Below are 27,317 nucleotides of genomic sequence, written 5' to 3'. Positions count from 1 at the left end.
TATCATTACGAACAGTCCCATCGAGGTCCCCTGTAGTGTCTCCAGAAAGCACTGATCTGGTCGTGGAGGCTCACCATCCCAGAAGACAGAGACACTGCCAGAGGAGGAAAAAGAGAGAAAGGTTGAGGTGGTGAACACTAAGGCCACAGTGACACGTTGGGGACAGCAGTTAGTAGCTGGCATGACATACACCTTCAGCCACTTGCTCAATGTGTCTCCAAAAGAAGATTAGCTCAGCAAAAATCAACCCTGTTCTGTGACAAACATTTCACCTCATGTGAACTTACAAAATACTCTTAGCCTGGAGACCAACTGGGGCCCACAGGCAGGACAATGTATATAAATACCTAGGGAAGGCTGGCAAGGAAACAAATGAACAGGCTCTAATTTTCTCCTACAAAATTGGGCAGCTTTCATGCTGTGAGAGACTAGAAAGGTTGAGTTACCCTGACGCCAGTACAGTCTTTATTGGCTCAGGTTTTTGGCTGTCATACAAGCTGACATTCCCGTTCTTGAGGGGGTTTTACTGTAGCATGGAAATTGGTAGGAAACTCCAATGCATTGTCTGCCTCCATAAGCTAGCCCAACTTTCTGAATTCCAGAACATCTGGAGACCAACCACGGTGATCATGTCGCCACACTGTCAGGAAGGCTAATGAACAACTTCGCTGTAATTAAATGGTGTCCTCAGATGCTCTAAAATGAAAAACAAACTAACCCCAGACGACGTGTCCAGCCTGCACACGTGCGCTATCCAGGCAGTGAAGTATTTCATATTCCTTCCTATCAAGCAACTTTTAACATTCTTCATGCCCATACTTACTACGGTGGAGATGATCGGCGGAATTGTCTTGCAACAGGCCTAAGCATCTGAGGGCTAGAGAGCAAATTACAGGCTCTTAATGTTTTCCCAAATATTTTCACATATGCTCTGTTATTATCTGTATTGCATTACAGACTATCATAAGCCATTTGACTTTAACAACAGGCGACTTAAATTGTATGCTGTAGGTTGGAGCGCATTCATACAAGGAGATGCCGGCCGTAATAACCAAACGCACTGCACTGTGCCTAGGGAACATGTTCTCCTGAGGTCAGGGGAAGCTCAGACTGCTGAGGACAACCCCGAGCCTTTAAGGGCTTACCTCAGGAGCCCTTCTGCATACCTGGAACCTGTCCATGTCAACATTTTCCTAAATTCTCCCAAAAATCTGAAAAAACACACAGTGCTCTTCCATCTTATTGCATCCGATCAGTATGGACAGACTACTGCGGAACAGAGGTGATCCTTTAAATGGTGAATAGAAGGTTCGTAGCAGCGGGATAATGCACATCCCTGGCTGAGTCAGAGCCGTTAGCTGTGGTACCACATCCAAATGAGTATTGGGCCAGACGGATTTGTCGTCCCATTTAGCTAGGCTAGGGTTAACATACAAAAGTAATACATTGCCATCAGTGAAAGTTGGCTGGTGACGCTTTCAGGAGAGTCCCCCGTCTGACTGACCACTGCGAGCTGGAAAGGCACAGACTCAAAAATGCAGGGATGTGGGTATCGGTTTCAAGCAACTGTGGAAAACATCTGTGAAGGGAGCAGTGTTCTCTTTTTGTAGTGCATGTTATTTATTAACAAAACCTAAAATCCCTGTTGCATTTTCATCCTATTATTGAAACTGTTTTCTGTCCTAACTTCTCTACATCACTGTTAGAAACTATTGATACCTGTTTTGAACACCAGAAAGAGCTACATTTCAGTAGTACATAAAAATAACTCAAGTACAGCAGAATCTTTGTAAAATACAGAAATAATTTTTTAAAGTGCTTTAACTGCTATGATTTGGTAGCAGAAGCACTGCCGTAAATCGATAATCATACTTAAGCTTTTAGGTATTTCTTTATTATGTGGACAGTAAGTAAACCAATGCATAAGGTGAGAGTACATACACTGAGGATCCCTTTACTGCTTCAGATCTTTATGGTCTAAACTCTTTGATACAAAATTCTCCTTTTCTCTTTCTGAAATGGTGCCTGCCGCTTCAAAAGGGTGTAACTTACATTGCACATGGGAAACTGCAAACAGTACCCACGCAAAGAGAATGTCTGTTCTTTTTACACTTTCATAGCAGGTACACAGAAGAAACCTATTTGCTTTGCCCCCGCCCCCCCCGTCTTTCACATAGCCTTGAATCACAGTACTATTTTGGAGTCTCTTGTTAGAAATTTTTTTTTTTTCAAATAATTTAACATCCTCCCTCTTTGGGTATTTCCAGTACTTTAATATCTGGTGAGTATCTGATTCTGAACTGAAATTATGTGTCACCAGCACAGCTGCAAAACCACAAATCCAGGCAATAAAAGCAGAAGAAGCAAAGTTAACTGGGCATGGCTTAAAAACCCCCAGCCTGCTACAGAGCTATTCCTTTTTAGCAAGTAAGCAAAAATCAAGGCACCTCATAAATGTGAAACCTAGACTGGCTAAGGAAATTCTGACAGTTTCAATATGAGACATGCAAATGTGTGCATGTGTGTTCATTTATTATGAGAAGTGCTGCTATCTGAATGCTTTTGTGTGGGGAGGGAGAGGAAATTGATAACCGGTAAATTCTCTTAAAAACAGCCTCAAAAAGTTGTTTCCCCTCTAGTTGGCCTGCACGTGATCCCTCTCCTTGCCCAAAATTTGTAAGGTGTTTAAGTTCAATTAAAATATTTGTCTGTAGCTGTTTGGCCCGAAGAGGATTGATGCAAAAACAATAGTCCAGATCTCTGGGTAACTCAAATGATTGCAATTCTGCCACCTGAACTGGAATTAAACTGAATTACAGCAGCCGGGCGGCTGACGGCGAAAGCGGGTAGACCTGCCACTTGGAAAATAATCCCCGATTCCTACAGAAAACCCACCTCTCACCGAGGCGAAACGTGTTTGTCCGGCAACTGCCAGAGCTCCGCGGGAATCTGTCACCTCGGAGCAACTTTGTGCCTCTCCGCTCGCCCCCCGGGAGGGGAGCGGGAGAAGCTGGATTCCCGCTTGGCCTCCGCGGGCTCCGGAGCTGCTGTTATCTCCGCCTGGAAAGGCTTGGGCAGCCTGGGGCGCATCAGCATCCATTCCCCCGAAGGCTCAGTGTGGCAGAGCCCCGGCGGGAGGCGGCTTCTCGGTGGCCGGCCAGCAGCCACCCTGCCGGGGCGAGGGCGGGGGGGATTCCCGGGACACACCGCCCCGCTCCTCCGGGGCGGGACGGAGGCGGAGGACCGGAGGGGAGGTGGGGCGTGATGCGCTGAGCTCCGCCCGCCTCCCCTCCCCCCGGGGCCGGCGGGGGCGGGAGAGGGGCCGGGCTGGGAGGAGGAGGAGGAGCCGGGGCCGGATCCGGATCGCGGCGGCGGCGGCTCCGGCGGAGACCCCGAAGTTTGTGCTGTCGGCGGAGGGCGGCCCTCCTCCTTCGGCCCTCGTCCCGCCGCTTCCGAGGCTCCGCCGCGCCGGGCGGAGGGGGCCGGCGGGAGGGAGGGACGGACCGACCCACCGACCGACCCGGCCACCGGCGGGACGGGCCCGGGCCGCGATGAAGAAGCCGGACGGGAAGGTGGTGCTGCTGGGGGACATGAACGTGGGCAAGACCTCCCTGCTGCACCGCTACATGGAGAAGCGCTTCCAGGAGACGGTCAGCACGGTCGGCGGCGCCTTCTACCTCAAGCAGTGGGGACCGTACAACATCTCCATCTGGGACACGGCAGGTGAGACCCCCGGAGAGGGGCCGGCAGGAGCAGGGTGGAGGGGGGTGGTCCGGCCCCGCCGGTTCCCGGTGTGTCCCGGCCTCCCCGACACTTGGCGGGGTGTTTGCCGGCGGGCTGCGCCTCTCCGCCGCCGCCCGCGGTGCGGTCACAGCGCCTGTGTTCGTCTTTTCCCTCGTTTTGGCTCGTCCCGACTCGGAGAGCCGTGGGTGGGGGAAAGGCTGCGGTCGGGAGACCTCGCTGGGGACACCTTCGCCTTTCCGAGGCCCCGGGCGCGGGAGACGGAGAGAACCCCGCTCTGCCCCCGCCGGGGGGGGCCGGGATGGGGAAGCCCTCCCCGGGTGCCTGACCCTTCGCGCGTTCTTTCGGTTCTGCTGTGCAGTCAGTCGCTTAAAACAAATGGTTTGGCAGGAGAACAAAGTCTGGGAAGAAACACAGCTTTGACCGGCCAAAAGGGGCCTTACAACTGCTAATCCCCGGTATTTTGGGACCCGCTGCAAAGCGTGGATGTACAGAGAAGATCGCGATGCCTGTTCTTGCTTTCTTTTGCCCGAGTAGATGGCTAGCGACTGCAAATCCAGGCGGGAGTTAGGGAGGTTACAGCTTCTGTTCGTTGCTTCTTGCCTTGCGCTTTTGGATGTCTAATTGGTATCAGCTGGTGTCAGACTTCCAAAGGCACACAGCTCATGAACCACTCGGATGCGGCTTGGTCTTTCACCGCAGCGATAAGAGCCTGCACATAAGGATTTAATGCGCAGGGAGCATGAGCTGCAGGCGGGTTCTGTCTGGGATAGCAGCAAGGGGTTGCCCGGACAGCCGTGTTGTGGCAGGCAGCATCTCTGGGATGCAGGAGGGAGTGCAAAGTTGTGGTTTGGAGTCCTGGGGTGGAGGAGCTTGGGAAGGCATGGACTGGAGAAGCAGTTTGTGGCCTTGGTTATATGAATATCTTGCTCTTGGTTATTAGGGCAGGAAGCTCCCCTCTGTCACATAGAGGGCATGACTGCCCTGAAAAATGAGGTCTATGAATGTTGTCGCCTGTTAAGTTAGTTTGTCGTGGGAGAAATATCTCGTTCAATATTTTCATTTTCACATTTACCTGAATTCTGTTAAAGTTCGTTAGTGGCAATATGAAGAATGCGGATTATGTATTCTTGTGAAATTTGGGGAGCTGAAGCATCGTGCAATATTCCAGTTTCCCCTTGGTGACGTTTGGGAGGGAAGTTCATTTGCTATGTCACTTCATGTCACAATCTAGTCCAAAATAGCTTTTCCTGTGTCAGGAATAGAGAAGGAGGAAGGGGGAATGAAACTGCCGAAAAGTTATGCAGAAACACTTTTAGGAGGGGGGGAGGAGATGTTTAAGAGCTTTTAGTTCTTGCATTTCTTAACCTATTGCTATGATGAAAGCTCTCTACCGGTAGCTCTGTTTTAAATATACTTTCTGTGTTCTTTACAGATTTTCTTATTTTTTTAAAAAATCTAATTCAGTTTTAGAACTGACATGTTTTACTGTGGAGAGCCTCCTGTGGGCAGTTCCTGCTTGTTTCTAGTACTCCAGACCCATGTGCGTGATTAGCAGTGGGCTTTATTTTAACAGAAGAATTATCTTGCTGAGATTGTTCTTTGGTAATTTCCCTTATGCCCTTCTGCCTTTTTTTTTTTTTGATCGTATACTGTAAAATAAGTCCCTCCCGGGCTTTGCCTTCTGGTTTTAGGGGCCTTTTTCCAGTCGTTTATTGCGGTATTTTATTCAGTGTTAGTTGAGGATTTGGGTTCTAGCTCTATGTGGGATCTAGAAAGCTCTAGAGGTGGTTCTCCATGTGCCAGGCCATAACCTGTCTCAGGGCAACACAAGCGTTGGGACCTCATCACCTTCTTAGCAGCCGGAGTCCCTCTGCACCCTGGAGCAGGGCCACTGCCCCGATGCTGCCATCTGCGTAGCACCACAGCAGAAGCTCCTGCTGCTTCCCGAGCCTCAGCAGGACTTCTGTGACAGGATTGCTGAAGCTGTGTTTGCAGAGCGCTACGTGAAAAGTGTTGTTGTATTGTACTGATGGCAGCGGAGCGCATCTTCCTCGTTCTTCTCTGTTGTTGGCGTTCGCATAGAGCCCAGTGTCCCCTCTCTTGCGTTTCAGAGGCAGGTCCGGACTCTCGCACCGTCTCCCTGTTGACTTGCGCTCCCTCAGAACGATAGAAGTTGCCAAGTCTGGTGAGGCCTGTGGGCTCTGGTTTATCAACAGCTTTCGTTAATCTTCTAAGAAATAGCAGCTCCCAGGGCACACATATGCTTTCTCCTGTCCTGATGAAGAAGGAAGAGACCCTGTGGACACTGCAACTCTGTTGATGTTAAATCAACAAGGGGATTCAAAAGCCTGCATTTTTTTAATTATTATTTTTATTTTCTGTGGATCTTATGCTTTTGCTGTGAACAACATATCTGCAGTCCTTGGTCTGTGGCTCTTATCTCTCTATGGTGTCACTGTCTTATCTCTACCAGGTGGGTACCAAGTAAACTTGGAATTTTTTGTAGTAAGGCAGAGTTTAAAATTTATCTCTTTTGTCTGTTTATTAACCTGACATTTCTTACTACTGAATGCCTGGGAAGCAGTTACGAGGTCATCAAATACAGATAGGTTGTTTTCTCTAACTCTGTGTGTGTGTATATGTAGGGGAATTCAGAAAGAAAGGATCATCCAGCAGATTAAAAATTCTTTAGCACAGCAACATGACAAAAGTACCGTTCAATGTTTGTACTCGTCTTACCTACCTAAATACTGCGTGTCGGCTCAAGTTGTCTGTCTTAATGCCCCAACAGTACTTTACACAATGTACAATGTAGAAATACGGAAAATCCAGCCTAGACAATGAGGGGCTTCTTGGCTATAACTAGTACGCTAGTTCAGTACTCTAGTAAAATACACAATTATACAAGGTTAACTGGAAGACATGTTCTTTTTAAATTTTCTTAGTTCATGTTATGTTTAGTATGTGAACGTATGTTTATTTTTGCTGTTGCTTACCAGCATTATTTTGGGGACTGTTACCTCCATAGGAGTCCCCTATATTTTACTTTCAGTTCAATCTGGATGGTTATTTGTTATTCTGGTATGGGTTAGGCAGCTGGCTGTAACGATGTAAACCTTGATAGACTGAAGCTTCGTTCCTGTAACACAGCGTTTTATTTTTACAAGATTAGACTTCAGTGATTGATGGGTTTATCTGCAGTAGCGATGATGGATCAAAAGTTAAGTATATGTGGGTATTAGTACTATATCAGTTTAATTGCCAGTCTTCTGAATTATTTAAAATATCTGTCATTTTCACTCATTGCTCTGTTGATCTTGCATTACTTCTCACTCTGTTATTCAGAAAAATCTCACTTTTTTTTTTTTTTTTCCCCCAGGAAAAATTCAATTTACTTGCCAAATTGCTTAAAATGTATGTTTCTGTGTTTTGTATCACTTTGTAAATCACAGAAGTGCACACCTGACCTGCTCTTCCAAGTTAGGTCTGAAATGCAGGTTGGTTATTCTTGAGAGGACTCCTCTCTTGGCTGTACCTTCACAGCCCTCCTTATCTTGGAAAAATCAGCTACTTAGTCTAGTCTAAATCTTTCATGTTCTTATCCGCAAGTCGTGTAAAACGGGTGTGCAGAAGTTGTCAAGACTTGATTATGTTTTATGTAAATACTCACAGTAAATAATTCAACACTTCCAGTTTTTCAATCTGATCATTATGAGAGATAAGTTATTTGGAAATTGCATTCAACTCAAGGAAACAAATAGGCAACAGATGGAAGAATATTTGGAAGAAGTATCATATGCTTGCCATGCTTTTATGCTCTTTTTTTTTTTTGCTAGCCATCTGCTTTTGACTGTTTCTCCATTGTCACTGGCTTGCATCTTGGATAAATGGTCTTGCCTCTGACCCAACGTGGCTGCTGTTGTATTCTTAGTGCAGAGAATTATTTATTTACTCCTTAGGATCTGATGCTACAAACTATATTTGCTTGTTTTCTGTTAGGGTCAGCTTCTTCAAAGGAATTTAAAAAAAATGCATAAACTATACAAAAAAGGGAGCAAATTTTTAGCATGTTCTAAAGGACTAGTCTGCTGGATGGAGGCCCAGTCTCTAAAGCATTTGCGTGTATGCTTTCAGACCTTCATAGTAGTATGTCTGAAGTAGTTTTTTTCCAAACCAAGGAAGGTAAGCAACAGCATCAGCCAGAAGAACTTTACAGCCAGAAGAGCTTTCTCATGTGAAAGGACTGGAGGCTAGAGACTCAGGATGTCAAAGCTATATATATGTGTGTATGTGTGTATATATATATATGTATCTATCTATATCTTTTAGGCAGTGTTGACAGCAACTGCAGAGTAAACCAAAACTTCCTGCTGGGTGTTGATGACATGCAGCTCTGGGCAAGTATGTGGCCTTTTAGCTCAGGCAGCGCAAACACGTCCTGAAGTTCTAAGGGTCTTGGTCCTGCTCCACCTTTTAACCTGGAATACTAATGCGTGGTGGCTGCAGCTAACAATTTAGTGGCAGAGTTTCGGGTTTTCAGGTGTGTTTTCTGATGTCTTAATATTTTAAGAGGAAAAACTTGTTTGTGTGTTGGATTTCAGTCTCTTTAAGTTGACATTTGTTCATCTGACAGATAAGCGGTGCCCCAGCAACAAGGTTTCTCCATTTTTAGTGCACGTGTCCCCTGTGTTGCTGGCTTAGTATTAGAACAGCCAACCGGTAAGTTAATGACAAGTATTTAATAAAGTTCACTTCATGATGCCGTAATTGTATTTTAAGAAAGAGGCTCGGTTTTGGACATACTGACAGATAGTCATGCAGCATTATAATGGGGAAACAAAAAGGTTAACTGGGAAAGCAAACTTCCCTTCTTTTCCTTCCATCTTGAGCTAGCTGTCTGCATGCAAGACCTGATCTGACTATTTTCTTCTGTGAATGTTCAGCTATCAGTTCATATTTTTACACCCTCCACTGCTTTACTTTGCACCTGCATGTTTTTTTTTTTGGTGACTTTTCACTTGCCAGAGCTAGTAAGGACAAAGAAGATAAACATAGCCTGGAAAAGGCTTTTCTGTGGCTTGGGTCAACTGCAGCGTATCTGCATAATGAACGCTTACATCTCTGTCACTTCTTGTGACTGGTTTGCTGATGTCTGATGGATGGGTGCTGGTGAGCATGTGTGAATGGCTCACAGTTTCTGATCTGTGATCGCCTCTGTTTCATTTGCAGCAGTGCAAGCTACTGCCTGGGCTGAGCTTTCTCAGGCTAGGTGCGAGTATTCAGCTGGTCAGAAGTGTTAGGTTCCTCCCTTGCTTAGTTAGGCTTTGAGGTTGTGTGGGTTTTTTCTTTTGTTCCCCCCCCCGCCCCCCCCCCGCCGAATTAATTTGTGTTGATGTACACTTCCTTCTGCATCACGTGCTTTTCTCTTGGAAAGGGGGTGATCCAGCAAAGGTCTCGGAGGAAACTTGTGGTGGGCTATGACTCAGTCCTTTGCGGTATGAAATCAGCCCAGGTAGGCTGGTCTCCCTGCTGCCCTGGAGGCAAACGTTCCCATGTGCCATGAACAATATACACGTTGGCAGTGGGTAGGGAGGTCCTCCACCATACTGCAACAAAACGAAGAGTAGGATTAAGTGGCATATTTTCCTCACAACTGAAGTCTGTTTGATATTCTCCTGGTTTTGACTTTTGGAAGTAGAGGACTAACACTGGGAGAAAAGAAGCTACAGATGAGATGGTTAGGTTAGTCAAAGCCAAAGAGGACTCTTGAGGTGTGTGTGAAAGCCTTTCCAAACCACGTGAAATGCTGACAGAGTAGTAGTTGGGGTTGGGTGTTGCTGAATGTGTGATGAGCTATGTTTAACTGAAGAGGTCATTTGTGGAAGGGTTTAGAGGATATGACCTCAAAAATTGTCTTGGGCATCAGGAATCATTTAGTGATAGAGGCTGCTGAGCATGTACCTGTGCTCAAGAGGCTGGAACTTAACAAGATATGAGATGGAAAACAGTGATGAGTGGCGTTCCTCAGGGGTCGGTATTGGGGTTGGTGCTGTTTAACATCTTTGTCAGCGACATGGACAGTGAAACCAAGTGCACCCTCAGCAAGTTTGTCAACGACACCAAACTGTGCGGAGCGGTCAACATGTTGGAGGGAAGAGATGCCATCCAGAGAGACCTGGACAGGCTTGAGAGGTGGGCCCATTTGAACCTCATGCAGTTCAACCAGGCTAAGTGCAAGGTTCTGCACCTGAGTCATGGCAATCCCAAGCACAAATACAGGCTGGGCAGAGAATGGATTGAGAGCAGACCTGAGGAGAAGGACTTGGGAGTGTTGGTGGATGAGAAGCTCAACATGAGCTGGCAATGTGCGCTCACAGCCCAGAAGGCCAATTGCATCCTGGGCCACATCAAAAGAAGTGTGGCTGGAAGGTCAAGGGAGGTGATTCTGCCCCTCTACTCTGCTCTGGTGAGACCCCATCTGAAGTACTGCATCCAGCTCTGGAGCCCCCAACATAAGAAGGACATGGAACTGTTGGAGCGAGTCCAGAGGAGGGACATGAAGATGATCAGAGGGCTGGAGCACCTCTCCTATGAGGACAGGTGGAGAGAGTTGGGGTTGTTCAGCCTGGAGAAGAGCAGGCTGCAGGGAGACCTTACAGCAGCCTTCCAGTACCTAAAGGGGGCCTACAGGAAAGATGGGGAGGGAATCTTTGTCAGGGAGTGTAGCGGTAACAGTTTTAAACTGAAAGAGGGGAGATTTAGATTGGATATTAGGAAGGAATTCTTTCCTGTGAGGGTGGTGAGGCACTGGAACAGGTTGCCCAGAGAAGTTGTGGATGCCCCATCCCTGGAAGTGTTCAAGGCCAGGCTGGATGGGGCTTTGAGCAGCCTGGTCTAGTGGGAGGTGTCCCTGCCCATGGCAGGGGGTTGGAACTAGATGATCTTTAAGCTCCCTTCCAACCCAAACCATTCCATGTTTCTCTGTAATTTCCATAGAATAAAATGCCTTAAGTTTGTGCCAGTGCCTCTGTGTATTAATTATTCATAATTATTGCACACAAAACAATGACAGCTGAGGACCAGCACCTCATACACAAGTAGTGTGGCTTCCCTGGCATTACTGTGTACGGTTCTAGCCCCTGCATCTTGAAAAGGAAATCATTAAGAGTGGAGGGAGAGTATAGTTAGCTGCTGAGAAAAATCTCTTGTGTTCTTGGGGAAAACCCCTGAAGAGAGCTCACCGTCAGTGAGCTCTGTGTCTAAAGCCTCTGAAGTGGGTTCAGAGGCAGGAATAAAGGTTTAGCTTTAGACCATCCCTGGAAGTATGGTTTTGTTGTTGTGTAACAGTGCACCAGATTACTTTTTTCTGCCATGAATGCTTACTGAAAAAAGCAGGATAATTTGCGAAGTGATTAAAAATATGAAGTAATAATGAATTTTCTGGAGAAAGTCCTGGAGGAAGTTCTACTTTCCATGTCCCACAACTTAAAAATACAACAACACACAAGTAAAGTCAATGGTAGCAAATTCACTGCGGCTGAAATAAAATGCTTTTGTACGCAAATGAAGTAAAAATATGGAAATATCTTGTCAGAGGGAATTGTGGAAAAATACACATCAAAAAGAAAGAGGAGGCGAAAGTAACATGCTTTGTTTATTCATCTATGGCTAACTCACTTTATTGAAGGAGGAATTTTGTTTCTAATGTGTGATTTTAGTACTGACTCTTGGGAAGGCAAGCTAATGGAGAGGATGAGCCACTTGTTTGTTGTGAGTACTTGATGCACGCCAAGATAAATGTCATGTATGAACCTCTGGGGTAACTTCTGGATTCCAGCCCCCGCGTTAAATCCCCGCTTTGCATGTGGTATTTAATAATAGTGTGCAAAGGGCCTGTACTCTTCCAGCCAAAGTGGGGAAACTACTTGACAGTTCAGTGAGACCCTCTCTACGTAGTATCAGTGACCTGTGGTCTGTGCCTGGCTAAAGCCTTCCAGTGTCATGCCATGGCATTGCAACTTGACGAACGTTTGCACCCTTGGAGTCCTCAGTAGCACCTCAGCTTCTGTAGCCAAAGAGGTGGTCTTTGCTTTCTAATTTTAGTCTGGAGCGGGGCCTGAGTTTTAGAACCATATTGTAAAAGAGGGGTGAGGGGTTAATGCTGACCATTTTCACGTGCATCTGAGTGGACGGTGGAAAGGAGAAGAAGAATATACATTTGTCTAGTCTTTGATGCATGGCCTGTGTTCTTGTTTTTCTGTGAAAGTGTTGCTTCTCGACTTTGGCTGATACAAATGAGTTTGTACAAGTCCTTGAATTGATTGAATATGTCTATTTTAAACCCATGGTTTAAAGCCCCAGATCCTAGATTGGAGTGATACTGATAATCTTCCTAATGAAGAGTTTGTGCCTTTGGCATTGTGTTCTTTCTTCCCTGTTTACTGAAGGAAGAGGTATGTTTTCCAGATATCTCTGTCAAAATTGACTTGACAGCTGAAAGGTTAGTTTAAGTGTTGACTGTCTGCTTTGTGCCAATACTGAAAATGTATGAGAGGGGGAGGTGTGAACAAGAGAAATGGTTAGTCAAACAATGTAAATGCAATGGCAAAACTGCTGACAGAAGTTGCAGACATATAGAAATTCATCTTCGTGATGGATTGGGAGCAGGTGGGAGAAATTGTAGAAAATTTCAGAAGGATGACCAAGAACTGGATTATTTGCTTCAGTAAAGCAGGTTATTAATGCCCCGTTACACTCTTCAGTTTGAGTTTAGTCTTTGTGAAATGTATACCTGAGCGGTCTAAGAAATGACCACTCTTTCAACAGTCTGAGCACGAGGGGAAAAACAAGGGTTTTTTTTTTTTTTTACTCAGTAGTTCTCTCTGTAGCTGAGTAAATAGTGTTGCGCAGGACAGCAAAAGGCTTCATTAGCTGTAACACAGAGATGAATGTGTACAAAGTAACTCATGTTGACTCAGTTCTGGTTATTTCTGGGTACCCGGCACATTCTGTAATGACAAACAAATATCTACTTAAAATTAGTATCGTATGCTTAGGTGCCAGAGCTTAGGCTGTCTGGGTTGTGATGTCTTTATCTATTGACTAAGAAATGAACTTTTACTCTTTCCTTTGTAAGGAAGGTGACAGTAGGCGCTTAAAATACAAGCGCGGGGCAGGTAACCAGCTGTTAGCTGTATGGTTTTACCATTACTTCTTTGAGCGCTCATGTATGGCGAGTACTTTTCTTATTTCATCTCACATGTACATACATACTGTGGTGCACAGATGTCAAAGCCAGGGAGCCTCATAGCCAGTTACACAGTGCCTTGGCTGAGCTGCTCCTGATATTTAGGCCAGTTTGAATCATAGAGTGAATCATAGAATGTGTTGGGTTGGAAGGGACCTTATAAGGTCATCTAGTCCAACCCCCCTGCAGTGAGCAGGGACATCTTTCACTAGATCAGGTTGCTCAGAGCCCCATCCAGCCTGTCCCTGAATATCTCCAGGGATGGGGCCTCCACCACCTCTCTGGGCAACCTGTTCCAGTGCCTCACCACCCTCACTGTAAAGAACTTCTTCCAAATGTCTAATCTAAACCAACCCTGCTCTAGTTTAAAACCATTGCCCCTCTTCCTATTGCTACATGACCTTGCAAACAGCCCCTCCCCAGCTTTCTTATAAGCTCCCTTCAGGTACTGGCAGGCTGCTACAAGGTCTCCCTGGAGCCTCCTCTTCTCCAGGTTGAACAACCCCAGCTCTCTCAGCCTGTCTTCATAGGAGAGGTGCTCCAGCCCTCTCATCATCTTTGTGGCCCTCCTCTGGACTCGCTCCAACAGGTCCATGTCCTTCTTGTGCTGAGGACTCCAGAGCTGGACATAGTACTCCAGGTGGGGTCTCACGAGAGCATAGTAGAGGGGGAGAATCACCTCCTGTGACCTGCTGGCCATGCTTCTTTTCATGCAACCCAGATGCAATTGGCCTTCTGGGCTGCATTGTTGGCTCACGTCCAGCTTTTTATCCAGTATATTTACTTCACAATGCAATCGCATCTTGTATCATAGAGGAGTTGTTTACTTCACTACAATTACTGTCTCGTGTTGAAGCCACTAGCCATGTGAGCTTCCAAGCGATTTTTCCTGTGGCAGTGTTTCACTGCCTGAACTGAAGGTGAACTTGGTAATTCCTCGCCAGAGTCACGTTGTACTATTGCAAAATAATCGAACAAGTAACCTTTGTTTGGGTCTCCATCGAGAAAGGCGCTCAGTCTGTCGTGGATACATCTGGACACGTTAAAAATTACAGAACAGAAAGAATAATTTTGTCTCCCAAGTCTGAATGATTTGCTTTCTTCCAGGTGGACATAGGGTAGAACATCCTGGGATTTGATCAAAAGGCATCAAACTTGTGATAAATTCCTTTTCCTGCGCCTGCCATATTAACTATAACTTCATATGCAGTACCTGAAGATATGTTTGGGAAATGAGATTTGAACTTGGTGATTAAACTTAGGTTATGCAAGTGGTACTGCTGAGAGGAGAGGTGGTCAAAGGAAATGAGGGATTTTTGCTCTTAATTTGAATGAATTCTCAACATAAGTAGTTTGCCATCCTTCATCACAGGGGATCCGGAATAGCATCCTTTAAGACAACCGATTCAATAAGCATACAAGATTTCCCAATCCTACTAACCTATCTGGGTGTGGAAAAAAAACCCAAACCAACAAATCTAGAAGAGAACTTAATGTTTTTAAAGGGAGATAGATCATCGGATGTGTTTGTGAATCTTCGGGTATATCTTTCCATCTCTTAGGAAGCAGAGTAGAATTGAAGTTGGCTTTGCATGGGCCACCATGGAGCCATTCAGGGAAGAAGTCTGCTGACAGTCTTAAGACCTGTGTGAGCCTGAATTTATTAGTGTTTTACAGATAAAACAAAAAGAGGAAAATGTGTATTCGAGCTTTTGCTTTGCACCAATTCCACTGGAGCAAAAATACATTTCAGTCTAGTTTATAACATGGTGGAAACTTCATGTACAGGAGTCCAGGAGAAGAAACACTTAAAATTTTCAATACATAAGCAGGCTAATGTCTTATTAAGAAATAAAGCTTCTGTGCTTTCAGGTTCTTTCTGTTCTGCCCTTTCACAAATTTTTTTGTTTTTGCTTTTTTCTGTCACGAAAATAACTCATCATATCCTCAGCTACAGAGAATACCTCCTTTTTCCTTTTGTTTTTTTCTTTTTTTTTTTCTTTTTTTCTGGGCTACAGGTTAATGAATTGAAGATTGGAATAATTTTGTTCAATAATGGTTAAGCATCTGACGTAGATACTTTTCTCTGTCCCCTCAGCCTCTCCTGTTGATCCACTGACATTTTTTCTTTAATCTGTTCTGTCATTTAATATTCTTAACCACTGTTTTTGTACTTCAGAAAATTCCTAAAAAATAGAGAAAAGATGTCCAGCCATCCAACTGCTCTTATATACTTAGTTTAAAAATAATGGTCTTCAGTACAGTTGAAATAGCAGGACGTTTTTGTTTTACATTCTGCAGCTGATGACTTCTTAGGAATTTTTAGCTATGTTTAATATTTGACAATAGGTATTTAAATATTTGAGTTTGTGTTTTTTGTCTCTTAATTGTCACGTTATCTGTAAAATGAAGGATGGCTTGCTTAGACCTTCAGGGAAATGTTCTTGCAGTAAGAATACATTGACTAGAAAGCCCAAAGAAACAGTCTGGGAGGCAGGGCAAGGGAAATTAATGTTTAGTACACTTCATGAAGAATATGAAGCAAAAGTTAGGTAGATTGAAATAGACTTCAAAACAAAAGAAATGTCTGAATGCCAGTCATTGGCTGGGTAATAATTTCTCTACATGGAGTCAATCAACTTTGATATCTGCTTAAACTCATGTCCTGTTCCCAATCCACCCAACGACAGCAGTGTAAAAACATACACGTGTGGTGATGTGCCCTGGTTGCAATGCCCTTCAGTTGAGCTTCTGCTTCCCTTTCCCCCAGGGGTTTGGGTTGCCCGACTTCCCTGTCTGGTTGTGCCGGTTACTGAAGCGATGGGACTGAAGTTTCATGCCGTTTAGTCCCTTATGTTGTGAAAGTCCTCAGAAATTCAGTTTCTGTTCTTCATAGTGGGGTCTATGATCGGGACGTACAAATCTGCTGTTGCTCTTCTTAATTGTTGGAGTTAGAAATAAGGTTCTCGGATATATTTTTTTGAGGGTTTTTTGTTTGTTATTTATTTGTTTCCATTCTTCAACTGTCATTTGCTCTGGAAAAAAAAAAGCAAAGATTTTAGTTCATTCAGAAAAGGGAGACATTACCAGAAACTTTGGTGGTTTATGGTTAAAAAAAAAAAAACAAACGAAAGAAAAAGCCCTATGTAGTTGAGTAGTCATCTTCCAAGCTTCGTAAAAGGGATCATCAAATCTTGTGGATTGCTGCAAGTGAGACTTCTGTGTTTGAAAACAAAACAAAAAAACCCCACTGGTATAATAAGAGTGGGTTTCTTTTTTCTTTTTTTTTTTTTCCTGATACAGGCTGTTGCTTATTTAAAAAGTAAATCTCTAATTTTGTGAAACTGAAAATGTCTCAAACCACTCAACTCCTCCAACCCCCTCCAGTATGATTACTTCTTATTTTTATGAGGAGAAACAAACCCTCCTGTAAAAGCGTTTTTAGGACATGAGATTTCCCTCCCACAGGAGAGCTATAAGTGTCACATTCGTATTGTTTCCCTTATCTCCTTTCCTGTTTCAGCATTGTATGCACTTTCCACATTGTCCTGCTCAACGTTTGTTGGTTTTTTTTTGTGGTTTTTTTTTTTTTACTTCAGGCCTTGGAAATCCAGTGGAAGTGGAATAGTTGACGTCTGTCCTCTTTTTGAGTGGCAGAGCACTTTGTGACCTAGAGATGCTGCCTCATCATCTTAATTATGAAAGAAAAGGATGTAATGCATGTAAAACTGTAGGCAGTTCCCTTTCCGTAAGAAGCTTCCCCTCACGGCATGAGGGTTGAATGGGTGGACACTGGACAGTGGTAGTATTGCTCTTTGTAGCTTATTCTGTATAGAAAGTTCAGAATCGAGTTGTTTACGGCTTTTAGTGGTACTCCCTATGTGCCAGGCTGGAGAACGTTAATGAGACGAGATCAATTTTTACCGTGCCTGTGTTGTGGTTTTCATTTCTTTAATCCTCAAATTAATGCCTCTAAACAGTGAATACTAAATATGCTTTTAAGACTGTAGGCAGGAGAAGCCAGAAGTGGAATTAAAAGGGAAATGTAAATGCCATGTGTTCGTCTTAGCCAGTGCAAGTTCTGAAAACACAAGCCATGCGTCCTGTGATTAAAATTTCCTGAGTGAGGTGAACAAGGTTGAGTACGTTCCCGTAAAGCCCAGGTGGCAGCTGTATGTCTGGCGTGGTCTCCCACTTTGGGCACTTGCTGAAGGCAGCCCACCAGATCACCAGAACTTCCTCCTGCTTTTGACCAACAGCAACTATCCAGAGGCGACCAGTGAAGACGACTTCAGCTGAATAGCAGCTGGTGGTAGTTGGCAAGGCGTAGAAGCAGTTGTAATCTTCTCGAGGCTAAATTATGCGTAAATGAATTGCGTGCATTCTTAGTTGAAAACTTGCCTATAAATGAACTGATATTGAAACAAATCATAAAAGTATCTGTCTATTGAGTGGGCTGTGTTATGTCCCGTGTTACTTATGTGAGTTTCTCTTCAAAAAATAAAAAGGTAAATTTTTCATTCAGTTTGCAAGATCCGTGTTATTTTTTTAAGTGGTGAGCAGCGGTAGCTACCAGCATTCAGCTGCTGTCTTGCACTAACTTCTGGTTTGTAAAACCTCAGTCATTTGGAAGCATTTCTAGTACTCCTTATGCTGTCATTTACTCTTAATCAACCTGGAAAGGTACTAGTAGGATAAAAGTTTTTGTGCTTGAGGTACTGTCTACATACAGGCTTAGTAATTAATTTTATCTTCAAAAGGAACTATGGCCAATACACTTGGGTCCCTCTCTGGGTGCTGTAGGGCCCCAGTGCCCATACTGAACGAAGCCGTGCTGCTGCTGTGGGAGAAGAGGATGGTCTGTGGCTGTGGGGAAGGGTGGGAAGGTGTTGTTCCCAGGGGAGTGTGACTTGGTTGTCCTCAAAGTCTTCCAGGCTGATTACCAAAGGCTAAAAAGCTGTTGCTTATGGTGCTGTGGTAAAAGCACCCTGGAGATCCCTGAAAATGTCTGAAGACTGAGCTTTTTGCAGTGTCTTAAAGCCCTCTGGCCGGTGTCCTAGGATGGCCCTGAAGCGGGGCGCTGTGCGAGGGGCAGCGTTGGGTTCCCTCAGCCCATTGCCGATGTCGATGCTTCCGAAGTATTGACAGCAGGGTGGAAAGAAATGTCACTGAGGTGGAGCTGATGGAAAATAGGTACTGCCATAGGTAACGTTCTTGGTAGTGAAACTCTCCTGAGGGTCTGCGAAAGAGAAAGCTAACCTACTGGTTTTTCGTGTGACTCTGTTGCCGTGGGTGTGCATAAAAAAAAAAAAGTTGATAGCTGCAAGTTGGTGGCTTGGTTTCCTATACTTGGGAAGGGATTTGAAGACTGACAGCCAGGAGGCGGAAATACATATGAAGTGTTTGGGGTTAAAGTGGTAATAAGGAAAAAGGATAATGTTTCCAATATATTAGACCACTTAATTTTCTTTATGGTTGGATACAAAACTTAATCCAAAGAGGATCTGCAATCGGTAACAATGAGTTATTTTTCTTCTCTAAAATATTACTGTCCTTAATTAAGATGTTTATTAAGTTCAGGGCATTTCCTTGCTCAAAAAATGGCATGGTGTATTGTATTGGTTGACTTGGTATGTATGTAGTTACCTTTCATTTTGTTTTTTTAAAAAAAATAAAATGTTGTGAAGAGATATCTAGGGCAAAAGCAAAGTATCTAATGGGGAAGTTGAAAAACCTAAGTAAACTTAAAACAGGAATAAAAATGAAGAAAATCAGGAAGCGTTTCTCATCTGTGAGGGAACGGGCAGATGCTGACTTGCTAACTGCTGAGAGCTGACAGGAATGCCTGACGAGCATTTCAGAGTGCTTACTGAGATACATTTAGGAGGGCAATCTCAATTAACCCTACCCCTCTCTGGATTATTTATTTTATTTTTTTTCTTTTAAATTGCACACCTGTATCAATGTTTGCTGGGGTGAATTGGAAGCCAAGTGAACTTGCCAGTTCCTTATTGAGCAACATAAACCATCCAACCTGTGTGGAGTGACCTCCCGGCCCCTCAATGCCAGTCAAACTGTGCTGGAATACACCCGGCCGTGCATTCCTGCCTGAGCCGAGGACCTGCTTCTCTGTTTGAAGAGCAAACTTTGTGAGAGAGTGTGAGCTTTGAAGATCTCCTTTTGGAGTGACTCTGAAAATAAGGATCTTGGTAACAGCCTCTGCTTAGCAACTGAGTAGAGAAGTGGGCTCATCTGCAGTGCCTGTTCCCCCATGGAAAAGGAATTGTAAATTTAAGGGCAAAAGTATCAGTTTTCAGGTACTGGAAAGAAAAACAAGCTGCTTTTAGAGCTCATCCTGTGGAAAATGAATTGCTTTTCTGTAGGAGGGACTCCTCTTGGAGGAGGTGGGTTGGTATTCCAGTGGGCGTTACGACCAAAAGGCTTCTTGCACAACCCAGAAGCGAGTGTCTTACGCAGGCGAGGTTGTTTTACAGCCCCAGCCTGTAACTGGGCTCTTTGTTACCCACCGCTGAGCAATGTTTGACCGTCAGGCTCTGCTGCTGCAGTTAAGTGTTCGGTCCTATTGCTTCCTGCAGAACTCTTCCAAAGAAAATCCAAAGGTTTGTTTTTTTTTTTTCCCCCGATGGTTCGCTTCCAATGGTATCTTTCCTGAAGAAGGTCATCTGCCAAATGACCAGTTCTTTTTTAAGTAGCAGTCTAAAATTGTCTTTTAAGCATAAAGCTTCAGAAGAATTTCACTTCAATGCTTAAGTTTTACTTGCTCAGACTCCAGTTTCTAAACTCATCTCTCCAGTCCTGCTCCCATTTTAGTACAGGCATACAGGAGCTTCGTAAATTTAACTCTCCAGCACCCCGTGACATTTTCTTTTCAGCAGTGGTAGTGTTGATGCTAGAGTTCTGGTGGAGCATCCACTTGTAGACAGGATAACATCCTGTAAATCTGACATGCCCTTATTTCTTCTGCCAGACTTTGGTGCTTAGATAAAACATCTTCCTACACAATTGTGAGCTTTAAGAAGGAAATAGATAAATATCAATGTCATTTTGTGTTGTAGCTTTATGCTTGCCGGACTGGCAGGGCTAAGGTCAATTCTGTTCTTCTTTTAGGAAGCACTAGGCTTCAAAACAGCTGAAAAATATGTGAATTGCTTGAAGGTTCTGGGGTTATTACCACATAAAAATAAACATAGTAGAGGACTAAACAAAATGGGTGGTTTGAAAAAAGTAAGTCTTATTTAGCTAAGTGAAAATCTTATTCAGGATTGTAGAGGCGTCAATGGGATCTTTAGTTGCAAATAGGGTTTTTTTGGGTTTTGTTTTTTTTTTTAATCTTTCAGGTCTAGACAAAGTTTTTGTTGGCAAAAGCATGCTAGGTAGTGTGGTTAGGAGCTTTTTTTTTCTATGTAATGCTTTGCGTTACTAGGCATAATACGATAAAATTTAAAACTTTGGATAGAAAGCATATTGGTGGAGTAAAATTGGTGTTTCTATAGGAACTTTGATTTTGAAGTTAAAATTCTTGCGAGTTTAGAAGCTTGAGCTTCATTTCATTATTATAATGGTAAGTTCTGATTTATTCTTGTCAGCAAGAAACATAACTTTGCATTTATGCAACAGAATAGATCCCAGGTACCCTTTTGTCCCAGATAAGCTGAAACTAGTTTACGGGCTAAATCTTGTAAATAATAGAGATCTTGTCTGATAGTATTTCTTCTGCTTTATATAGGAGTTGAGCAGCACCTTTGTCTGGTGAAGACACTGCATGGTCATACCATGAATATAGTTAGTCCAGACACTGATTTCTTTTAAGTTTCTTTACAGAAAGATGATTGCAGCTAGAAATACGCAGACTAAACAAATGCATAAGGCTGCAAATGAAGAGAGGCTAATGGTGTGGAGTGTTGGTAACAGGTTAAGCTAGATTCATTTCAGCAGCAATATGTAATTTGCAAGGTCCATCCAGTTGGTAGTAGATGACAAACTGAACTCTTGGTACCTTGTGGTATCCCAAAGCCTACGAGCTGCATAGAATCACAGAATGGTTTGGGTTGGAAGGGACCATGAAGACCATCTAGTTCCAACCCCCTGCCATGGGCAGGGACACCTCCCGCTAGACCAGGCTGCTCGAAGCCCCATCCAGCCTGGCCTTGAACACTTCCAGGGATGGGGCATCCACAGCTTCCCTGGGCAACCTGTTCCACTGCCTCACCACCCTCAGAGTGAAAAATTTCTTTCTGGTCTGAAAAGTATACCGAGTGTTGGGAGGGGTGAAAGTAGTGGAGAATTTAAGTAACCTCATAGCTTTGGTGAGACTCTTCTACAGTCTTGGTTGAAGAATAATATGGAAAGGTTGGAGAAAACAGCTACAAGTATGGTTAATGGTTTAGAGGAATCTGCCAGAGGCAAAGAGCCTGAATATGAAAAAAAAAAAGTTGATTTCTCTGGCCTAACAAGAAGGAGGTTAAGTCATACACAAATACCTTTTAGAGAGGAGAGTAGGGCTTTTCTGTTGTGGTTTGGGTTTTTTTGGGGGGAGAGAGGGGGTGGGCACGGGTATGGTGATGGTGGTTTTTTCTTTTTTTTTTTTTTTCTTTCGCCTTTTTTGTGAAGAGGATACATAATGAAGATGAAAATCTATCAAAGTTTGGAGTCTGAAAGCCGAAACGCAGCAAACTAATTTGTGGGATAGTAACTTCTCTTTCTTTGTTTGCTTTATAAAATACAAATTCCTCCTCAGTCACAAGATGAGGGCTGAGTGAAATTCTATCATCTTTATAGCGCAGGAGATCAGACTTGAATGAGGATTACTCTCTGGCTTTCCTCTGCGAATTTTTTTTTCTTTTGATTTCTTTTTTCCACCCTCTTCTCTCCCTTGTTAACTTGATCTCTTCCTTCCCGTGAGTGTGTCTGACGGGTCTGTCTTTGGGAACCAGTAATGGAAGTCTTCGCTGCCAGTTATGGAATGAAAATTGACAAACTACTCTTGAGGGCTGGATTAAAAAAATTTCTGGCAATGCTTAAGCTAATTCATGACCAAATAATACAGGATTTGACAAGATGACTGAGGGATGTTTATTGTAGTTGAGGTGTGGGTGGGTGAGCAGGTTTCATCTTCAGTAATCAGCTTTTTTGGATACCTCTGTGACTCAGTATGCTCTGCAGGATGTAACAAGGGATTGATCTGCACCAGCATAAACTGCTAGGCATCTGCTTTTAGTTTAGCTGCCTTTAGAGAGCGAAGCTCTTACTTAAAAGCATATTTCTCCATAAACTGCCACACTGCTAACTGTCAAAAAACCACAGCAAGTTTCTACCCGTCTTTCAGTTGTGGCTTCTTTAAAGGTGTGCTTTGAGTTCAGGCTATATGTCTTTTAAGTCACTTCTTCAGCACATCACAAAAATGTTGTGACTAGGCATTTATTTTGGAGCTTCTACCAGCACGTGCCTAGAAAGATAACCTTTACAGAGGTTATGAAATAAATCTAACCCCGTAGCAAAAATGTCCGTTATTTTCTATTGCTTTATTAGACGGGGTTTTGTGTGGGTCCTTTTGCTTGAAGAAAAACATACCGCAACAAGCCATCATCTTCAGATAAAGCTCAGATGATCCTGTAGATCATTAACGATGTTTTACGGAGGTTGGCATGTGAGACACAGTACACCACGTTGATATTATTCTTGCATAACTTCTCAGCGCACTATTTGCCCTAATGGGCCTAAAGGCCCATTTAAGTGAACTTCTGTGGAAGAATTGTTTTATGTGAATTGTGCCAAAGTATCACTTTTGGCATGTTAAATGAATTGGTGTTATAATAGCTATTAAAGAGTCGGTGGAAACTGCTTGACCTATTGGTATAGTTCAAGTTCGACGAGGGAAAGCTGTTCTTGGAAAGGATGGGAGCATGAAGGGGGTTGTTCTCCCAGTTGGTCACGGCTGACTTGAACGGGTTGTGCTATAATTGCTCTGGGTGTATATAGCAAAAAAAAGAGGGGGTGGGGAAAAAAAAAGGAAACACAGTCGAAATAGAATTATGACCACTTTTTACTGATGAAAACCATAAAAGGAGAAGCAAATTAATAATAGTTGCTGCTGTCATTTATTTTAGCTGTCTGTTAAGGTGACTTTCCTTTTGAAAAGGCTGTAAACTAGGAATAAGCTTGACTCTGTAAAGAAATATAGAGAACATTGCTATTAGCAAAGTTATTAATCCTTTTAAGGGAAGGCTTGTCTTTCAGAAGGTAGGTGAAGCGGCTAGAATTTTAGGGCAAAATCTTATGCCTACTTTGTATTTATTGGTCCCTGCTGAAACATGTCCCGCAAACCTTATATGGCACATCACTTCTTTTTTAGTGCAGTTGTTATATTTAAAGGGGAGGGGAAAGGTAGCCTAAAAGAAATATGGATATAGCTTTTTTTACATTAAGTGTATTACTATTCTTAGGTATAGAGTGTAGTCCATTTCCAGTATGTAAACGCCTCCTTTTTCTGTATTTCAGATGCCTTCCAGTGATTCCTTTTGTTTGTAAATATTCCAGATTGCTTCCTTTCCCAGCCATACTGGTGGTGATTGCAATTCAAAAAATTGAATTCACATGATGCCTTTGTAGTAGAACAAGCAAAAAGAGCAAAACCTCATATAGGATACAGGGTGTGGTGTTTCTTTTTTTTTTCCTCTGTAGTTTGTCTTTATGCTCTCTAAAAACTCAGTCTTGGTCCATCTTTGTCCTGCTTTCTGTATCTGTTTCCATGTCTGTGTGGTGGGTTTTTTTGGGGAGGAGAGGGGTGGTTTTTCTGTTGTTGTTTTTTTTTTTTTTTTTTTTTTTTAAATGTAGTACATGATTTGTGGTTTCAGTGCCCTTAACTAAAGCAGGAGTAAGAGTGAGTTGCTTTTCCTAAGGCACACTGGTAGTTGCCGGTGTGGACTAGCCTTCCAGGAGGTAGTTGTCTTCTCTTGGCAGAATGTTAATAGCTAATTTAGATGCCCAAAAGGATGTTGGTTTTGTTACGTAAAGGAATGGAAATAAAAGATGAGTTTTATTTTTTCCCTTGTATATTACTTTGGAACATGCCTTGACACTCGGTAACGCTAATCATCCCATCCAGTTTTTCCTGAATACTGTCATAACTTCTCCTCTTTTTTTCCATGGAGAATGTATTAATACCTGTTAAATACTCCTGCGTAAGTTTGCAGGGGAGAAGTGGTTATCTTCCAAAGATAAAATATAAGATTTATGCTCTCTTTTAAAATTGTGTTTAAGAATTAGTCATTTCAAATGCCCTTCAGTTATTCATTGCCATGTATTTTTCCTCATTTTTGATTTCTAGCAAAATTTAGGTTTTCTAATAACACAGGTTACATATATTTTGGGTTATATTTTATCCCAGACACTGCTGGACTACTGATGGTAGTTTGGTAGACTTCTAAAAAAAAAAAAAATATCTCTTTAAGATTTTTATTTACACAGACGGATGCAGCTTAATCTCTCATGATAAAAGCCATACTGTGGTACTATAGCTCATAAATTTTGGATTATAGTGCCAAGGCATTTCCTGTTTCATCAAAACCTTTCTCTGCCTCCAGTTAGATAACTAGTTTTATCATGTTATTCAGACAAAAGCAGATCTACTAAATTGAATATTTTAATACTTGGTAGAATTCTATTCTATAATCTGCTAGTGTATTGTATAAGATTTCTCTATATGAATTCAGTGGGGGACTAGATTATAGGGACATAATGTAATGCTGCTTCCAGATCAGGAAAATAACGTTACGCTCCTCCTGTGTAACAGCACTCTGAACTCTTGAGATCTGCCTTTTATTCAAATGTCACGGAGTTAAATGTATTAGAAGGCATCTTTTGCTTCACTGTTTACAGTTCGCAAGGCTTTCTCATCTGTGGCAGACAGTTCAAATACATTGTTGGTTCCTTTGAGTCTGGGACTTGCCTCCATTTGAATGTTGTGATCTTTTTTTATGGGAAGATATTTGTAGCACTTGAAACAAATGTCATGAGTATATTTGCCTTCCTGAATGCCAGCCTCTAGGGGAGGAGAAGAGCTCATGCAGTATATTTCTTTTATCTATATAAAAGCAGCAGTATAAAAACCTAAATGCTGTCAGGCTTGGATCTTAGTGACTTTGGACGTGAGCTTGTGAACAACCTTTATGATATGGAGTGTGTGTGTGTTGGTGAGAAGGAATCATGTGTGCAACATGATGGTGCTTTTATGTGTTTTTCTGTTTTAAATGGGAGTGAAAAGAAAAATGCTTTACAGACTGAAGTTGTGTTAATTGTTTCTATCTACTGTAAAAGTGTTTTTGAACAGATCTGAGGGGATTTAAGTAATTCATAGATGATGACTATGCAGTGGATAAGTTCTAGTCTTTCTAAGCCACGGATTTCTGTGTCCGAGTGAAACATTTGTGTGTGATATTTCTAGTACAAAAACTAAAGCTGGCTAAAGACGGCGGTCAGTTTGATCGTGATTTGATCATCTTGCCTAAGTGGGAAGTGGATGATTGCTCCTGTTCACGTGCCTTTCCTGCTCATCCGGAACTGCACTTTTGCAGAAGGAGCTTTACAAGCCTAAACTGATTCACATTTGTAGAGTGGGGACTTTTGCGGGGTCTTGGGAATTCCAGACTCCTTCAGAACTCAAAGTATTTGTTCATCAAGTCAAAAATACATAGATATAAGGGAAGAGATGGTGTCTCTTGCCGTTTTAAATCTTCTTTATTATGAGACAGAGATACTTGACTTAACGATTAAGTTGCATTTAGAAATGGAGTAGACTTGTCCCAATCATATATTACATTGATCCCACTTTCTTCACTGACAGTTTTTGATGTTTTTTTCTTTGGAGAGCTGTATTAAAGAATTTTCCTTAGTTCATTGTTCGCTTAACCCACGTGGCTGTTATTTTCTTCTGCCGTGCGTAGCTCTTTCTACTCTAAAACATGAAAGTGAAGCCCTTTGGGTATTAAGATCTGTACTCTCCTATGTTTATGTTATGTTCTACTTTGGCTAAGACATCCATATCTAATTTTAATAACTTAAATGTAAGTTCCTGAAATAGGGCACAGTTCATGCCTTGAATGTTGATTCATATCTAAGTAATGAGTATAAACAAAATAAATGTCATCTTGATTTTTAGTTGAGCTAGAGGTCTGCTGTATTCTGAAACTTCAATCTACAGAAGTATATTCTATAACGTAGCATTGTGAATGTATAATTCTAGGTGAAGGTGGAGCTTAAATGAATTTTCTAGTTGCTTGACTGTAGTTATTTTGGCGCTTGGGTTTTTTGGGGAGTTTGTGGTGGTTTTTGGGTGTTGTATTTTGGTTCTGGTTGTTTGGGTTTTTTGTTTGTTTGTTTTTCTTTTTTTTTTTTCCCCCTCCCAGAGACTTTTATTCTATGGGGAATTTTGAATTGGAGGAAAACCAAATGCTGATATTTTTCTAATGGGTTGGGAAATCATGTATTCAGACAGCTTCTGGGTATGTAAAAATTGAGGTTTCCAGTGCTTTCTGACTCATTTGTTTCCACTAATTCTTACTTATGTCCTCCATGTTAATCCTTTGGGATGGAGAGCTTTATTTTTATCCCCAAGTAACCACGGGCATAGTCTGGTTCTTAATAAAGCTCCTTACTTCAAGGGAAATGTGATAAACCCACCTGGAAGAAATAAATATCAATCCTGAACAAGGTAATGAAGAACTCGGACTTCATCAGTGTCAAAACTTTATGGCCTGACTTACATGTGGGCAGGGGAATCTTCCAGAAACCTTCAGGGACCTTTATTGTTTGTTCTTTGGTAGTCAGTATGTATCTCACTATATGTGCACAAACAAAAATCCCACTTCCTAGCAAAATTGCTTCCCCTAATGTCCTTTAAAGGGTCACAACTTAACTCCTTTGTCTGCAAACAGAAGGAAATGCTGTTCCTTAAAAAGGAGCTTCTTTCTCTGCTCTTGTGATCACATGGATGTTCCTGCTGAGGTAACTCAGGAGCATCCGAATCACCCTTTGAACCTTCATCCACTACAGCTGAATCCTCAATCTAATACTGATTTTGGTGCTGTGTCATGGGTGTCATACTTTCTCTTTTCTTTCCTGTTTTGGCTGTTTCCTTAGGGCATGGTTCCTGTCTCTCGCCACGTACGCTTAAGTTCAGACTCTCTTATAAAGGCGAAAGAGCATTTGAAAGGCAAAACCTAGCTGATAACCTTGTGTTTGTGTTAATTCCTCTCTACTATTCAGATTCCAGTCCTGCTTAAACTACAGTGAAAATCCTTGGAAGATA

General features: G+C 42.8%; 1 protein-coding gene across 3 annotated transcripts in view; it reads left to right on the top strand.

The window, feature by feature from the left end:
- Window positions 1-3,344: 3,344 nt before the first annotated feature.
- Window positions 3,345-27,317, top strand: part of RAB20 (RAB20, member RAS oncogene family) — a 40,907-nt gene continuing 16,934 nt past the window's right edge. For all 3 annotated transcript variants that reach the window (XR_008469838.1, XR_008469837.1, XM_054224138.1), the window contains exon 1: window positions 3,345-3,723. Coding sequence is in view for 1 of the 3 variants with exons in the window: in XM_054224138.1 (XP_054080113.1) it covers window positions 3,552-3,723 (172 nt within the window). In the remaining 2 variants the exon portion in view is untranslated. The remainder of the gene's footprint in view (window positions 3,724-27,317) is intronic.

This window comes from Rissa tridactyla, chromosome 1 (genome assembly GCF_028500815.1).
Source record: "Rissa tridactyla isolate bRisTri1 chromosome 1, bRisTri1.patW.cur.20221130, whole genome shotgun sequence".
NCBI classification, from domain to species: Eukaryota; Metazoa; Chordata; class Aves; order Charadriiformes; family Laridae; genus Rissa; species Rissa tridactyla.
The sequence above is the reverse complement of the archived record's forward strand: the minus strand, read 5'-3'. Positions and strand labels throughout refer to the sequence as shown.